We start from the raw sequence: 18,137 nt of genomic DNA on the forward strand, positions 1-18,137 counted from the left end.
AAATAACAAAATAACTAAGTCTTGTATAAACATAGCTTTAAGCTCTGTCTACACTATCAAACTTTATGCGATGTGCCCATATATGGACATGATGATGTCATATCACTACCATATTTTGGCATATAACTACCATATTTTGGCATATAACTACCATATTTGGGCACCTCACACTTTTTTTGTCAAACTAGTTTGATAGTGTAGACAGAGCTTAAGATAACTGGCATTAATATTTTAATGAAATGCTTTTAAGGTATCGATGAAAATTCATTACAAATCTCTTCATCCATCGTTTTAGGCCGTAAGTGCAGCGAGGAATGTGGGCGGATTTTCAATTAAAATTGAAGTGGAATGTCGAAGTATAGAAGAAGCAACGGAAGCCGCTACTGCTGGTGCAGATATCGTTATGTTGGACAACTTTCATTCGCAGGTAAGCTGCAAGGTAGTACTTGATGGGGGCTCTCACACTCCAATCGGTGAGAGCGGGGTTGTCTTTAACATTGCAATACATTTCATTACATTTGTACTTGAGCTGCAATAAAGCCTGTCTTCACTATCAAACTTTATATGACAAAAAAATGTGATGTGCCCATATATGGACATGATGATGTCATATCACTACCATATTTAAGCATATCACTACCATATTTGGGCACCTCACACTTTTTTTTTCAAACTAGTTTGATAGTGTATACAGAGCTTAAGGGATATTTTTGTTTTAAAAAAAATTATAATTATTTTCGTTGAAATCTGGTAATATGTCGGTTTAGTATATTAATATACGTTTTTGCTCCAACCATGGTACATGTTTTAATTCTTCCTTGTGTTACTAGACACTCCATGACGCAGCCAAGCAAGTTAAACAAAGCTTCCCACATGTAATTGTAGAGGCCAGTGGAGGAGTTACAAAGGACACCTTGCCATCATACTTTGGGCCTGACGTAGACGTTGTGTCGTTGGGCAAGTTAACGCAGGGCTACCAGACGGTGGACTTCTCATTAAAGATTTGTAAAGAAGGTCGTGACCCTTCAAATCCACTCGTCACAAGTGTTAGTAAATGAGTCGTTTTCTGAGAAAAATTGGTTTCACAGTTCTGTATACACTATCAAAAATGTGATGTGCCCATATATGGACATGATGATGTCATATTACTATCATATTTGGCCATATCACTAGTTTAATAGTGTAGACAAAGAAACAAACCAACCAGATTTTGTTTCCGATTCAACCTGCACTACATTTAAATAAAACAATATGGGAATTTGTTAATCTATTTATCTTTTTTTTAAAACTTTACTTTATATATTTTTATCAGAAAGATTATAATGTAATTAAATATAATCAATTGGTTGTCAGTTAATTGTTTTAATTTGAATTAAATTAATTATACATTTTATAAAAACAATATAATATGTCAAGTGTATTTTGTTGGTTGTATCTGTGTTACTAGTTTGACAAAAAAGTGTGATGTTTCTCATATAGGGTAGTGCTTTGCCCAAATATGGTAGTGATATGCCCAAATATGGTAGTAATATGACATCATCATGTCCATATATGGGCACATCACATTTTTTTGTCACATAAAGTTTGATAGTGTAGACAGAGCTTTAAAGTAATGGGACAAATGAATCAAAAACAAATACATTTCCAAGTTATAGACAAAACAGTTTGTCAGAGGCAGAGTGAATTTTAAATTGATTCATCTTGTCAAGCTCCTATTTGAAATGGATTAGTTTGGGTTCCAGACAGAGTTTGACTTAAAGGACAACTGCACCTGTGATGTCACAGCAATTTACAGCGATGGCTGTACGGCAAGTGCGTGCGGCGATATGCTTAATCTCGCGATTGATCTGAAATCATATGTACATCCCTAATACGTAAAAATATGGTCCTCGGTCAAGTTGTCCTTTAGTATTAGTAAAAAGATAAATATTTTTGCACATACAGCGTTTCATACGTACACTACTTGAGCTTGTATTTCAGATAAACATCGAAAAGCCTCAAAATAACTACAGACTTGGGGCAAGTCTAGAAATGGATATATAAATAGCAAAATGTCAAGAAATTGAATCATTTTCACACACAGTGTTTATTGAAATAACCAACAAGCCAAAAATGTCACATTCATATCATTTTATACATAATTAAAAATAACAATGTAGTCTGTGTGCATGATAATACTCCATCAGTCTGTCTGTCTGTCAGTGTGTTCAGTAATGTGTTTTTTTGTACTTGAATAAAAATAAAATTAATTTTACCTACCTACCTTTAATTTTAACAATTAGGTCTGAAAAATATTATTATTCAAATATTTCTTTTTTTTCCCTCTCTAAATGTTATGTTAATTAATCATTATTTTTCCTATTTATATAAATATTTGAAAATATCTTTCAAATATATTAGAATGCATTTAAATTATTAAAAAAGTTAATATTCAATTTTAAAAAAACCCCAATGAGGATTAGTTGGCTAAATGTATGTACCCCGTTCTTTTAAATCAATACTGTAAACTATTTCCTTCATATAGCCTAAAATGATCCAACTTTTCAATATGAAACTTCGGAACTAAATCATGAAAATTCAATATTCTTTTCATGAATTTATTAAATATATAAAAATCTTACGAAAAATAAATTAAGATCAATTAATTAAAGATAAATAATATGTATAAACCTATGAGATTTGTTTTATAAGATGTTTGTTTGCACCATAGAACAATGTGATTTGCTTAGTATTTTGTTTTGAGTGCATGAGAGTCTTAAACTAATCCTAGCGAACATACACAGTACTCTTTCTAAAACCAAATGGCCTATATATTGCACATTTCAAGAAGAAAACAAAGTAAACATCTTACATCTACTAAGCTCTGGGTTACCATTAAAGTATGGGTTAACTATTAGTATGGGTTAACAGAGTATGGATTACCATTAGAGTACGGGTTACCATTATAGTAAGGGTTACCATTAGAGTATGGGTTACCATTAGAGTATGGGTTACCATTAGAGTATGGGTTACTATTAGAGTATGGGTTAACAGAGTATGGGTTTACCATTAGAGTACGGGTTACCATTATAGTAAGGGTTACCATTAGAGTATGGGTTACCATTAGAGTATGGGTTAACAGAGTATGGGTTACCATTAGAGTATGGGTTACTATTAGAGTATGGGTTAACAGAGTATGGGTTTACCATTAGAGTAAGGGTTACCATTAGTGTATGGGATAACAGAGTATGGGTTAACATTAGAGTATGGGTTACTAATACTATTAAAGTATGGGTTACCATTAGCGTATGGGTTAACAGAGTATGGGTTACCATTAGAGTATGGGTTACAATTAGAGTATGGGTTAACAGAGTATGGGTTTACCATTAGAGTATGGGTTAACAGAGTATGGGTTACCATTAGAGTATGGGTTAACAGAGTATGGGTTACCATTAGAGTATGGGTTAACAGAATATGGGTTACCATTATAGTATGGGTTACCATTAGAGTATGGGTTAACAGAGTATGGGTTACCATTAGAGTATGGGTTACCATTAGAGTATGGGTTAACATAGTATGGGTTACCATTATAGTATGGGTTACCATTAGAGTATGGGTTAACAGAGTATGGGTTACCATTAGAGTATGGGTTACCATTAGAGTACGGGTTACCATTATAGTATGGGTTACCATTAGAGTATGGGTTACCATTAGAGTATAGGGTTACAAATACATAGAGGATTACTATTAGAGCATGGGTTACTAACAAGTTAAGTTTGGTTTAAATATAGATAATAATAAAATTCAAGTTACTATTAGAACATGGGGTACCATTAGAGTTCAGGATGCTAATAGAATACAAGTTAATATTAGAGTACTATTAAACCAACAGGTTTTAAAGATTACTAGCCCACACCATGTAGGCAATTTGCACAAATTAATACTACACCATAAATAAAAATCTATTTATTCTTAAAAATTAAACAAACCGGTGGCATTCGTTGGTTTGTATCCATGCTTAAAGGGGCATTCCCACCTGCTCCGTTTCGCGGAACGGAAGACGGCGCCGTTTTGTTAGAAAATCGAAAAGCGTTAAAACAATAGCAGCGTTTACACCAAATCCGTTCCGTGAAAAATGAACGGCCGGTGAAAAACAACGGAACGGACAGATCGCTCTTGATTTGATCGAGATGGAACGGAACGGAACACGGTCTACATTTGACCAATCATAGCCCGTGTTTATATGTCGAAGGTCATGAAGAGCTGCATGCTCGGGACACAATCATCGTGTGTCCTACTTGCGCGGGGAAATGGAGGAAAGTGATTTTTTGTATTAAATTTTGAATTTACGGAGTTGAACCCTTATTATGCTGTGTGTTATTATTAAGAATCATCAAATTAATTATCACAGTTTAAAGATAAGTATCATTTCATTGTTTATTTTCTATCGAATAAGCATAAAACAGTGAATTCATTTCTATCGTCTGTTTAGGCCATAAAATTGACGTGATACTCCCGCCCAGTAGTGTCTCCATGGAGGCGTACGTTGAGTCCTATTCCGCGTGCCCTCTCGCCGTAGGACGAGACGCGGTAGGCTTAGCATAGCAACCCTTTCCATACTAGCCTAGGCCTATAACACCAATACTATAGCCTAAGATCGTCATCGTAGTCTAGCTCTAGTCTGCATCATAGGTGTGTAGTAATTATCAGAGGCCCTCTACTTTACTAGGCCTAGTACTAGTAGGGCCTAGGCCTATTCTATTATTATTAATACTGTTTGTAGGGCGCCTAGGCCTCTACTAGTGTAGTAGGCCTAGCCTAGTAGGCTAAACTTACTAGCCTAGATGTACCTAGCCTAGGACTATTTAGACTTGGCCTACTACTACTCTACGCCTAGGTTTGTAGTATATAATCTAATCTAATAGGGCCTAGTAATAATGCACTTGTCAATTATATGACCCACTATATGACCCCCGGGAGAGGTGCGTCATGGGTGCGTCATTTACAAATAATTACTGACACAGGGGTGCGTCAAAAAACCTAGATGGTACGTCAAATCAATGACCAATGGTGTGTCAATGTCCGTCACTTTACCACCCAAAATATCATAAAAAACATGGTCACAGTGCGTCAAAATGGTAGGTCACATTATTGACGCATGGGTGCGTCATGGTATTCATAAGGTATGACGCACATCGGACAAATGACGCACCTCTCCCGGGGGTTGTATAGTGGGTCATACAATTGACAAGTGCATAATCTAAACCTGCCTAGGCCTAGTAGTAGTAGCCTATATAGATAGGTCTACCATATAGTAATACAAATAAGGGCTATGCACAGGCCTACCCAGGGAAAATTTTCATTTAAAAATTTTGTTTAGCAATATGGCTAATCAAACTGATTTTTAAGTCGAGAAACATAGTTTTGTATTGAATTTTTTGCTACACAATTTTCAAAATGTGTAGCAATAAGGTGTTTTAAGGGTTATAATATTATTATTACAGTAGCCTAGCTAAGCGTAGACTAGGAGTACTAGCCCGCCTAGCCTAACTAGGCCTATAGCTACTTTTTTACAGTAGGCCTAGACTAGGCCCTACTACTTCTATCTGCCTAGCTAGGCCTAGATCAATTCCAGTTTCAGGAAAGAACATATCGCAACAAGGCTAGGCCTAGCCTAGCCCTAGAGTTAATAAATTAGTATGTTAGTCTAGGGTACTTTGGGCCTATTAATCTATTATAATAATAATCTATATAAATTAGAGGCTGAAATAATTACAGTATGTGGAAATTAAAATAGATATTTATGAATAACTAATTGATATTTTTTTTTTTTTCTGCTTGTCTTGTGTGTGACAGAATCACATCATGAATTCTGACTATGACAATCAAATTGAAAGGCTCTTGTTGCTAGTGGAGAAAAATTCAGTCTTGTACGACAAGAAAGATTCAGACTATAAGAATGATAAGAAAAAGATTGATATTTGGCAGGCTATTGGAAAGCAAGTTGGACTTGAATGTGAGTATTTTATTTAATACCTACATAACAACAAATTGAAACAGTCTACTGTTTTAAACTGTGTTAATGCATTCATACCTAACCTAAATCTAACTTAATATTCACAGATCCAATGGTAAAGACCAAATTTGAGAGTATAAGGGATTCATTCAAAAAATGGAAAGATTCCCACATCGCGAAAAGCGGACAGGAATTCAAAGCGAAGAAAAAATACAAGTGGGCAGATCACCTAGGATTTCTGCAAGTCCATATATCGCACCGGGAGTAAGTTCAGATTTTAATGTTTGTGTTTTTTTTAGTTACGTGGGGTTATAAATGTTGTTGCTATTATTTTTACTGTAATTAATCTTAACCAACTTTACTTACAGAAGTTTTAGTAACATTACTAAACATACAGATATTCCAGTGTCAACTGACTTTGAAGGCCCAGTAGCTGAAGCTACAGTAGCTGAAGCTCCAGTAGCTGAAGCTCCAGTAGCTGAAGCTCCAGTAGCTGAAGCTTCTGCAGATGCCAAAGCTACATTAAAATCGAGTTGCAATAAAAGAAAAAAAGAGGAAGAAATCGCAGAACATTTAGTGGAATATTTCCAATCAAAGAAGGCCAGAGATGAGCAAAAAGAAGCCGATGACCTTACTTTGTTTTTTAGATCACACCTGGCAACGGTTAGAAGGTTTCCAAAATTAAAGCAAATCGAGGTCAAGAGAAAAATGAATGAACTAATTTTAGAAATTGAGGAAGAAATTGCAATTAATGAAGAATAAGTATACCATGGTGAATTCCTGTCCGCTTTTCAGGATTTGCGAATCTTTCCATTTCTTAAATAAATCTCTAATACTTTCAAATTTGGTCTTTACCATTGGATCTGTGAATATTAAGTTAGATTAATTTAAATTAATATTTTGCTATGTATAAGTATTAAGATGTATTGTCCCCCTGAAAAAAAATTCTTACCATTTTTGTTGTTGCCATTTAAATGTTTATTATTTGTTATCCACTTTATATACAAAACTGGATCGAAAAAAAGAAATGATTTACCAGAAAAAACTGTAATTTAAAGCAAACAATAGTCAAATTGGCTGGGTTTTGGGTTGAATTTATCCATTTATATTGTCAATTTATAGTGAACATATTTATTTTTCTATAGAAGAGATTTACTCTATTAAAACTACAAAATATCCTTTTTTAAAGTCTGATTTAATTAATCATCATTTTTCATGTTTTTGGGAGACAATACATCTTTAATACCTACATATGTATTTATTGCAAGAGAAGAAACATTAAAATTAACAAAAACGATGTAATAAGTAATTTAAAAACAATTTAACAAATGGGGCATTCAATGCCAAGATGTAAATTAGTAATATATTGTTTGACAGTTTGATTGGAAAAATCAAATGTTGACATAAAGCTTGCAGTACACCATATGTATTTGGTTCTGAAAAGAACTGTTGAGTTTCTTGACGTTTCGATCAATATATTTTGATCCTCATGACGATCAAAGTATATTGATCGAAACGCTGATATACGTGATGTACCACAAACTTTATGTCTTTTATGAGGTAATTAAAAAAAATTATAATATTCAGTTGACGTAATTAATACAAATTTAAAAATTTGTTATGTGAATATAATATTTCACAAAAGATTATTATATTTATAGAGTTGGTATTGAATGACCTGAATGTCTAATTAAATGTGAATTGTATTTAATAGCTATAATTATATTAAACTACAGTACTTGAACTTATCCAATCTTTAATTTGTTTATTTTGAAAATTATTTTGACGGTGAATGCATTGATTAGCAACATTACTAGATGCAGGCGTGCCCAAAGCAAGCTTGACTCTGCCACGGCACTTGACCATTTGGTGAATTGAAGTAGTCTTTGAAAGCATCACGAATTCCCATCGCGTCTACCCCTGCATGATTGCCTATTTGGCGTAGTGGCTGCATTCCTTCGTATTGACTAAGGTCAACGTCTTCGGTAGGAGGAAGTCGTCCACTCCTGTCGGAAGTTTTTTTTATGTAGTTATGGAGTACGCAGGTTGCCTTAATGATCTTGTCCACGTTCTTTGGATGCATGTTGATTACACGAAAATAAATTCGGTATTTCGCGGCCAGCTGTCCAAATACGTTTTCAGAGATTCTTCTGCCCCTCGACAGTCTGTAGTTAAAAAGTCGCTTTTCGTCGGTCAGTTCCTTTCCAGGATATGGCCTCATAATGTTAGTTTTCAATGGGAAGGCTTCATCACCTAAGATGACATGTGGCATTGGCCCAAGCTCTGGGGAACCGGGTAAATTGACATCTTCTGGTACTTCCAAGGTTTTGTTTGTAATAGCTCGGTTTAGGTCGGATCTAGCGAAAATTCCGCCATCGCTGTTTGACCCGTAGTTCCCGACATCAATAAAAGAAAAACAGTAGTCAGCATCGACCAGTGCTAGTAGCACAACTGAGTGTGTCGACTTATAGTTATAAAACAATGATCCCGATCTATCTGGAGCTACAATCTGTACATGTTTGCCGTCTATTGCTCCAATGCAATTTGGGAAATTCCATTTCGAATTAAACTTTTCCGCGATTTGCTTCCAATCGCTACGTGATGGAATAGCCATGTAGGTGTTTTTTAAATTATCCCAAATCGCCTGGCAGACTTCTGGAATAATTTTACATATAGTCGACTTCCCAACACGATATGCAAAATACATCGTCGGATATGAATCACCCGTAGCAAGATACCTAAAACAAGACACAAAACAAGTTTCAAAATTACTCCAATGTCTTTGTAAACGGCAGTTAGGCTATTTAGTATTACTAATTTGGCCTATAAAATATTATTTCAAAAAGCCTCATTTACGATGTAAAAATCTCTTCGTAAGACGTTCTACTAAGTTCATGCGTATTCATGAACTTTGGTGGAGTTAAATACAAAAACTGTATTGTATTAAATTATTTAATAATAATTATTTTGGTGAAAATGATAGTCCCTAAAGCCCGTAATTGCCTATAATCATATACAAGACCTACTACTACTACAATGGCCTATTTAAGTTTGGTGACAACTAAGTAGACGAATATAATTTTAATTAATAAACCTCGGAGCATTACCGTACCTTAAACAGATGGATAAACGTTCTTCCGCGGAGATACTCTCTCTGAATCTTGTGTCCCGTTTTGTAATATCATCTTTAATTAAACTGACAAGATGACCGTATTGATGAGGCGTCATTCTAAAATAATTGAAGAATTCGTCTTCATTGGTCGCCAGATTACGTTTTACCAACGTTTCAAATTGACCAAATTGCTTTCTTTCTGAACAGACCTCCTTCACCCATTTTCTTTTCCTACTTTTGGCTAAAATTATAGCGGAAAGAATAATTTCGTCCTCACTATCATCTGATGACCATCCAGAAACGGCTGCCATTTTAACGTTTGCCCGTTGTCACGGAATACGTCACAAAACGGAACAGGTGTGAATGTTTAAAACGGAACGGTGAACGGGCGCGTCACGTTGGAAGAAACGGCGCCGTCTTCCGTTCCGCGAAACGGAGCAGGTGGGAATGCCCCTTAAGTGGATATCTTAAGAAACCAGAAACTGAAATACAGTAGTTGTATTTTTATCTCTAGTTCTCATGATTTTGATTATTACTTCATTGATTGCAGTTGCAAATTATATAGAGCAACGCTCCTATCTGCTGAGATTACTCAAATCAGAGGTCAGAGGTTACAATCCATTTGCCAGTCAAAGGTCAACAATATTGCTTGCAAATTTACAAAGAAAAAACAAAAATCGGCTATTTAATTACATCACTAGATGAATATTTTTGTGTTACCATCAAAATCGGGGACAGCGCCCTCATCGAAATAGACCTCTTGTCAGTCAGTGCTTGCGGTCTGTCTCGTCTGCTTCAATATAAACTGTATTTTAAGGTCTCCTTACGTCCACATGTACACATAAAATTAGATAATGTTCCATTAATGTAACCTAGATAAACACAAAAATATTGATTTTAATTGTAAATTTTATGGACGGAAATTGAATGTCTCGGGCGTAGCATATACAATTTTATTTATATTTAATGGTTTTTAGGTAGAAAACATAGAAATTGGAATAGGCCTGCTACGGGCACACCAGGAATCCATTTTTTTTCCAGTGTAAAAAGTTCCTATCATGTATAGAACAAATGGTGTTGTTTGTATCCAAAGGACGAACCAAAAACAGGGCGCGAGGGCGTGTGGCGCAGTGTGTTGAACTGATCATGAGATCGAGGTTCGAATCCAACTCTCGCCGCATTGCTTGTATCCTTAGGCAAAATACTTTACTTACGTTTGCCTCTTTCCACCCAGGTGTATAAATGGGAACCCGATTAGATCAAGACACAACCTTGCGCTGATTACTAGCTGCATTATGGGAGTATGTTTCCATACGTGTTTGATCAAAAATGACTGGGGTAATAATGTTCAGCACTTAGAGGTTTCACAACATTAGGCGCTATATGAATCCGGGATATTATTATTATTTGTTTTATGAGAGTATCTTTAAAAGCTGTACTACAGCAGTACAGCTGACTTGAAGAAGCCTTCTCTTAAAAGCAAAGCACCTTGTACTTGAACTCAAACCTACCTTTCAAACAAACCCACTTTTACTTTTCAGTCAATGAGAGTGCTATAATCCTCTGTAACTCATCCTCCTCCTCCTTGCGTTGCCGTTCCTGTGCGTCTAGCTCTTCCTGTGACATCTGTAGGGCTAGTAACATCTGTTCATCCATCACAGGACTTGGCCTCTCTACCTGCACAGCTTTCTCCCCTGTGTTTGTTTTCAAATTATTTGGTCGCGATTCTCTAAGGCTCTCTTGGATCACTCTGCAGAAAGACAGGTGATAGATTTAAAGATAATGTTTAAAAAAATAAATTTTATTTTCTTTTTTTTAATACTACATGGATTATTCACTTTAATAATGAAACTAATAATCATTGATAGCCAACGTTGACAAAACAATGACTGCCACAAAACAAAATACATTCATTAAAACCCTAAATCTTGGTTCATACTGTAAAGTTCTGACTACACTATCAAACTAGTTTGACAACAAAATTGTGATGTGCCCAAATATGGTAGTGATATGACATCATCATGTCCATATATAGGCACATCACATTTTTTGTAACATAAAGTTTGATAGTGTAGACAGAAACATTTCTTCTTTTCTAATGCTGAATAGTTTATTTTCATCTCAAACTATTTTTTTATGAATATGACAAGTATGTTTTTTTACGATGTCATACCTCTGTAAGATTTCATCTTCTGCACTTTGACCAATCACAACACGTTCATTTAACATTTCAGCTTGATTCCATGAATTCAACTGAGGAGGAAAAAAAAACACACAAAATTCATTAAAAATATTAAAGATGTATTGTCCCCCAAAATCCTGAAAAATAAAGATCTATAAAATCAGACTTTTAATAGATCATTTTGCAGTTATAATAAAGTTATTCAATTCAATAGAAAAAAAAATCACTTCTGAAAGACTATTTGACTATATATTGCTTTAAATTACAGTTTCTACAGGTAAATAATGTTTTTGCCGACCCAATTTTTGGTCAAAGTGAATAACTATTATGGGACATTAAAATGGCATATTCAACAAACAAAATTTAAAAAATTATTTTTTTCAGAAGGACAATATATCTTTAAGTTGCAGCATGCTGGAAAAGTTTGAATGTACAAAAAGATGACTCACATTATTGCCACCACCGCCACCGCCTCCATTCTCCTGTTCTAGTAGGCTCTGCTGTATAGCAAATTGCAACATCTCATCATCTTCATATCTAACTTGGTCCGTCCTAATCTTACTATACCCTGGTGGTGCTTCAAATACACTCGCATCGACGACACACTTTTTATTAGCACCAGGGACTTCATCCACCTCGGTTCCATCCTCGGTATCTTTGCTGTCGTTCACAGCAAGAACGCCCTCTACTGGTTCTTTTAATGCGTAAAGGTTGCCGAATGTTATTCTTGCATTTAGAATATGAAAAAGTGGTATTTCTATAAAAGGAAAGACATCAAAATAATTATTTTTTTGTGTAAAGCTATCTACACTATAAAACTATATATGACATGATGTCATATCACTACCATATTTGGGCACATTACACTTTCGATAGTGGCCGAACTGTTACGACAGTGGAACCGTAATTACGTAGCCATAACATCGGCAAGGGTTCGAGGCTCACTCACTTCATAGTTCTGGTGGAAGAAGGAGTCTTCTCGGATAAGGACTATAAATCGTCGGTCAGTGTACACATCTAGCTCATGTGCACTTTAAAGAACCTAGTACATCTTTTGAGATGAGTAGTGGGTTACCCCTGTGTACTATTACATCACACAGCCACTGGTCATAGCTGGGCCCTCTGGGAGAGCAGTCGTTGACTGAAGAGGTCGCCCAGTACAACTAAAATATTTCTATACACACAAATTTGGGTGCTAGACAGACTACACAAATAGTTATTAAGATATATTTCTTTTAGTTCAGATGAAGACTCGTACCTATTTTCACTGGAAACCCTGATGGTAGTTGTAGAGTGATAAAATCTCGTAGTTTTGCAAAATGTGCGTTACTAATAGCCATGAGGTCAATAATCGGTAGCACCTGTTCCTGCATTGATAGAGGGTGCTCTTCACTTAACCACAGTGTCGCTTTAAATTTCTGTACTTTGGACGTCATCTCTTTAGGTCGACCGATGTCGCGGCCGGTTATGTCGTAATCCGGGTTGAAGTAGTCTTCCGGTCGAATATCCGATGGATTAGATGGGTTGATAACCTGTGAAACTTCTGGCTGAAGAGGATAAAGAAACAAAAACTTTTTAATTTCATACTCATTTATTTTTATTTATAATAAGGAATCCGATTGAAATTCACAACATGTCATCTTGTTTGTGTCCTTAAGCAAAATGTTTTGCTTTCATTTCTCGTCCTTCAGATGGGACAATAAGCCAGTAATGCTGTAAAGCTAAATACACAATAATAAACATTTAACACAGTTCTTACTGATTCTCCAATGATCTCCTCTTGTTGTTGCTCTGCTGTTCCAAGTAATGATTGCAGAGGTGATGCAAAAGGTATACTGGCTGTCTCAGCTAAATTGTCAAGAAATATTATTGTATTACTATTTCCTACGAGTTACACGCCAATTACAGGATAGACAAACTAATTCGTAATCCATCGTTCTTATAAAAGTCTCTTTTGAGGTTTAGGGAGTGGAGTTGAAAGAGTGAGTAACAACCCTGGTGGCACTAGGTCAGGATTGAACCCTGGGGATTGGAAGGCAAGCAGGTAAACCACCAAGCTAGAGCTCCATTACAAACATTATCACCAATAAGTCAATGTCAAGATATCAAGCACCACTTTCTGTTGCAAATACACTTATTCCTTTTTTGTCACCAGCCATTGAATATATCTTCATGGTCACTAACCATAGAATTTGTCCCCAACCCTGTTTAATGTTTTTAATATATCGGTTTGTTGCTTTCCATTTACATTATTTTCATCAACCCTACACTATCTAACTTTATGTGACAACAAAGTGCCTATATGGACATGATGATGCCATATCATTACCATATTTGGGCATATCATCACCATATTTGGGCACATCACACTTTTTTTGTCAAACTAGTTTGATAGTGTAGACAGAGCTTTAGTTTTTTTATGATTACTATGATTTTAAGAAGCTTGTTGATAACTATACTACCTTTGTTCCTCTCCTTGTCAGCTTCTGTTAGGTGCTCTGTTCTTGTTTTGGTCACTAATTGCACATTGCCAGCACTGAACACTTTACACTCAAAACTATTCACACTCTCAACCTTATCATGTCTCCATCCCCAAATTCCACTTTTATTTCTATTAAAAAAAAAAAAATAAATATTAGTCTCAAAACACTAGAATCTGCGACATTTGATATAACTGTATCCATAAGCCTTGTCTACACTTTTAAACTTTGTGACAAAAAAATATGATGTGCCCATATATGGACATGATGATGTCATATCACTACCATATTTGGGCTTATCACTACCATATTTGGGCACATCATACTTTTTTTTGTCAAACTAGTTTGATAAACAGAGCTTTAGGCAAGATACTTGGTACACTATTTGCAAAGAGTAGGGGATCGTCTCCCGGTGTGCTGATCTGGTAGGCGATGCACTGCTGGCTGCCGTGGGTCCGTGGAGGGCCTAATCCGAATTTCCTCAGTTTCCAGTTAAGCTTGAGGACAAATATAAATACCAAACAAATTTTTAAAATCTTCTAATAAATTAAACTTACCTAGTAAATTCTATTTTATCGGTGTCAATATACGTGTTTGTGACTGGTGAGGTTATTCGGGCTGCGATACTATCCTCCGACGGAATCATGTTACCAACTTGGTGGTGCTCTTGTAGCTCCAGAGTTTCCGTGTATAGAACACGACGATCATGATCCACTTCTAGAAAGCTAAACCTACTGCCCTCTACAGTTTGTAAAAGAAAAACAGATATTATAAGGTTATTGAAACAAATCTTAATGTTTTCAGTTTCACATTCGCCTAAAATTAAACAATTTTTAAAATATTATTATTTCCGTTTACGGAGGCATTACCGACAGTTTTTTGACATTTTCTTATATAGAATATAGTCTAAGCTTGAAAACAATCCTACTTCTAATAAATATAAGCCCAAATTTAAGACTAACATTCATATATTTGATATTCATAAGTAAGAAATCATGATTAATTATGGACTATTCTATTGGAAAATTAATGTAAAGCTCTGTTTACACTATCAAACTTCATGTGACAAAAACATGTGATGTGCCCATATATGGACATGATGACGACATATCACTAACATATTTGAGTATGTCACTACCATTTTTTTAGCATATCACCAGGGGCGGATCCAGTGTTACAGATGGGGGGGGGGGGGGGGGAACCTACATATTTCATAAATGATAAAAATTGATCCGTCAGGTTGCAGAAAAATAAAAATAGTCATTATTTTATTTTAAAAAAGATATGGCTGTTCAATTTTAAGGGGTATTGAAATTAAAACTGAAACATGCTAGATTTGAAAAATAGAAAGTATACGACTTTTGTTTCCCTTATATTATTGTTAATACTATTGTTTTATCTTGTCTACATTACATTTACTATTATTAACATAACTGTACTTCTACTATGTCAAATACAACAAGTATGTAGATGTTCTTACCATCATTTTTAAATATGAAACTTCGACTGCCCCTTATCCAATTCATATTATCAAATCCAATGAGAGTTGTATCGATGCGAACATTAGGTCCACTTTTCCAAACCTTGTATGTATCACTTGGGCAAATTCTTGACATTAAAGGAACTAAAACAAATTACATTAGTATGCGAGTCACATCTATGTTAAAGTTTAAACAATTAGTGTTTATTTAACATCAATGTGTTGATACATTTGTGTTCAACTTTCTTTCTTTCCCTTTGCATAGAATTATGTATATCAATAATGATGGGCCATTGGCCCTAATACAAAACATACTACACTATAATATAATTATTTCTTATTTCAAAAGCAAAGTAGACATATTTTCCTAAATTATAAATAAAGCCTGTGTTTTGTAATAAGCAACTACTGATGTTAAACCACAGGTGATACACTATCAATGCTAAACAGAGGTGATGAAATAAAGATTAATTTCTTTGTAATCTAGCATTTTTTGTATACGAGGATCATATAGAATGCGTTCGCGTTTATACGCTTAACACGATGCGTTGCGTATCATTCTCACGCAGATAGGCTCAACACATGCGTATAGTATTGCGTATTGCGTAGGGCATATTTGATTGGTCAATTGCAGCCGCCATCTTGTTGGTTCCCTCTCCATGGAGAGTCACTTTTTGAACTGCGAAAACATTGTTGTGTGACATCTAGCCTTCGGCTATATAAAATATCATTGGTTATAATACACATAATAGCAATATTTAACAAAACATACCCCAACTTGTAAACTCCCATTTCATTTCAATGTAAAAATCTGGAGCCTGAATCATAAAAAAACAATGCCATATAAATGTTAATCATGTATTAGCATAACTATAACACATTGTTATTTACACCATGTACATCTTTTACATACAAGTTACAACTCACTAAAACTCAAGTATAAATATTTATAGATCACAAGACAGACTATTAGAATATGCAATCTGGATGTTTTAGAAAAAAATATATTACAATATGTTTTGAAATACAAAACATTTGATTTTAAATGTTGAAGCAAGCAAGTAAAACCACTCTTTTTACGGAACACAATTTTTTGACACTTATAATTTAGTTTTCAACTAAACAGTGAATAAAAAAAATATGTCAAAACGCCAAAGGAACACAACTGCAAATTTTGGCCCCAGGCGCGGCTGTTAAAATGGTTTTACTTTTATAACTTCAGGAAGAACTTACCGAGTTTAATTTTTTAAGAAGTTGCGGAATACCTCCGATTCTGGAGGTTGCTCGTTGATGATCCCGATACTGTAAGACTGACTGCACTATCTCGGGATCTCCACTAGTTACTGCCTCCTGTAGAGCTGTTTAAAATCAACCAATCAAGCAATAAATATCCCAAAAAACTCTTTACTCTTTTTTGTCAAAAGTAAAATTCATATTTTTTATATATTTAGGCAAATTTCCAAAGATAACCATAAGCTAATTCATTCACTATCCTTCTTAAAGGTGGCAATCCTGTTCACAAGACAAACATAATATACACAGGATGCTCTACATAAACAAAGTCTTATTACAAGTCTTTGGGGGTGGAGTTGTAATCCGTCATTAGAAAAAATCCTGACATGACATGACTTGAATTGGTAGCCAAGCATCATAACCACCAAGCCACAACTAATATTGAATGAATCAACCAACATAAAGTGTTTCATTTTGAAAGATATGTATGGCACCCGTCTTACCTGTCCACCCATCTTGGTTCACGTCATTTACAAGTCCCCCATGACGTAGTAGAAGTTTAGTGCTTTCTAAGTGTCCTAGTGATACCGCGAGGTGCAAAGGAGTTCTTCCGCGCGGATCTTTAGATGCGAGAACATCCTATAAAAAAAGAAAACCAAACTAATTAATAATTATTAGAAATAATTTTTAAAAGAATGAAAACATATAAAACAAAACAGTATATAGGCCTACATTTAAACCGATCATTATTTAATAATTATAAGACATAACATTATATATAACAATAATTAGGCCTCTTTTTAAAAAATAAATATATATACTTTACTGTATGTGTATAACAATAACAACAAACAAATAATAATTTAATTATAAATTTACTGCTTTACAAATTAACTACAACCTAAACAAACTGTATAAACATAAACATCTATATGATATACAATAATAGAAATACAGTACTGGCAACATTTTGTAGACTTTTAGAAAAACGCTAGGCCTGATCAATGATCTTTCTAGGCATACGATAGGTACATTGTAGCGGGAAAGAACATCATTTCTAACTCAATTGTTTGTTTGGATGGACAAGAAGTCAACAAGGCATGGGCCTACCTGTAAAGTAATATCGTCAAGTTCGGTCAGCTTTCTACGAAGGACCTGGACATCGTTGTGCCAAACAAGCCAATGATATGGATATAGATCTTCATTTGTTGCCTTCTGAGACATTTCTTCGTGTTATATTTAAATAAAGTAGTATTAAAAAACAAACCAAACAAGGTTGTTTTCCGTCATAGGACGTGTGCGTTCGGTAACCCGGAAATCTCTTATTCAAGAAATTATGTAGCGCCCTCTTTAAATGTGACATTTAATATTCTGACAAAAACAATTCTTTTTAGTGCAAAACTATTATAAATTTACTCCTTTTTTCACGAAGATTAATATCTTACCTTGGTTGTAACTGCTATTCATACACTAGTAATTTAAAAGTATAAACAATTTTCAACAGCATTCATATAGGTCTAGGCCAATATCATAATAAAATGATCGAATGGTGATAAACACTTATCAATTTTGTTGATATCAAAACTGTAAGATATTTTTCATACAATTACTAAAACAGCCCAGAAAGTGTTATACACAAGATCTGATCATCCTAG

At 34.8% G+C, this 18,137-nt stretch overlaps 3 protein-coding genes across 5 annotated transcripts in view; 2 read left to right on the forward strand and 1 right to left on the reverse strand.

Moving 5' to 3' along the window:
- LOC144835839 (nicotinate-nucleotide pyrophosphorylase [carboxylating]-like) overlaps nt 1-18,137 on the forward strand; it is a 50,205-nt gene that overhangs the window by 1,140 nt on the left and 30,928 nt on the right. For 2 of the 3 annotated variants that reach the window (XM_078690950.1, XM_078690951.1), the window contains exons 3-4: nt 296-427; nt 831-1,396. In XM_078690950.1, the coding sequence (XP_078547076.1) occupies nt 296-427; nt 831-1,058 (360 nt within the window). In that variant the 3' untranslated portion in view covers nt 1,059-1,396. Of the gene's footprint in view, nt 1-295; nt 428-830; nt 1,397-18,137 lie in introns of those variants that run through there. The other variant, XR_013611110.1, reaches the window with a different exon arrangement.
- On the forward strand, nt 4,574-6,757 carry LOC144835854 (uncharacterized). The gene is made up of 4 exons (XM_078690971.1): nt 4,574-4,671; nt 5,836-5,995; nt 6,103-6,259; nt 6,364-6,757. Exons 2-4 carry the CDS (start codon nt 5,845-5,847, stop codon nt 6,755-6,757), a joined length of 702 nt encoding a protein of 233 aa, XP_078547097.1. The 5' UTR covers nt 4,574-4,671; nt 5,836-5,844.
- Nucleotides 9,581-17,793, reverse strand: LOC144835820 (ankyrin repeat domain-containing protein 13D-like). Its single transcript, XM_078690918.1, has 13 exons — nt 17,593-17,793; nt 16,986-17,121; nt 16,483-16,607; nt 16,022-16,067; nt 15,250-15,393; nt 14,327-14,510; nt 13,752-13,900; nt 13,049-13,137; nt 12,548-12,836; nt 11,739-12,046; nt 11,281-11,360; nt 10,619-10,857; nt 9,581-9,979 (listed from the first exon to the last, which is right to left on the reverse strand). Exons 1-12 carry the CDS (start codon nt 17,704-17,706, stop codon nt 10,638-10,640), a joined length of 1,884 nt encoding a protein of 627 aa, XP_078547044.1. The 5' UTR covers nt 17,707-17,793; the 3' UTR covers nt 9,581-9,979; nt 10,619-10,637.

This window comes from Antedon bifida, chromosome 2 (genome assembly GCF_963402885.1).
Source record: "Antedon bifida chromosome 2, ecAntBifi1.1, whole genome shotgun sequence".
NCBI lineage: Eukaryota > Metazoa > Echinodermata > Crinoidea > Comatulida > Antedonidae > Antedon > Antedon bifida.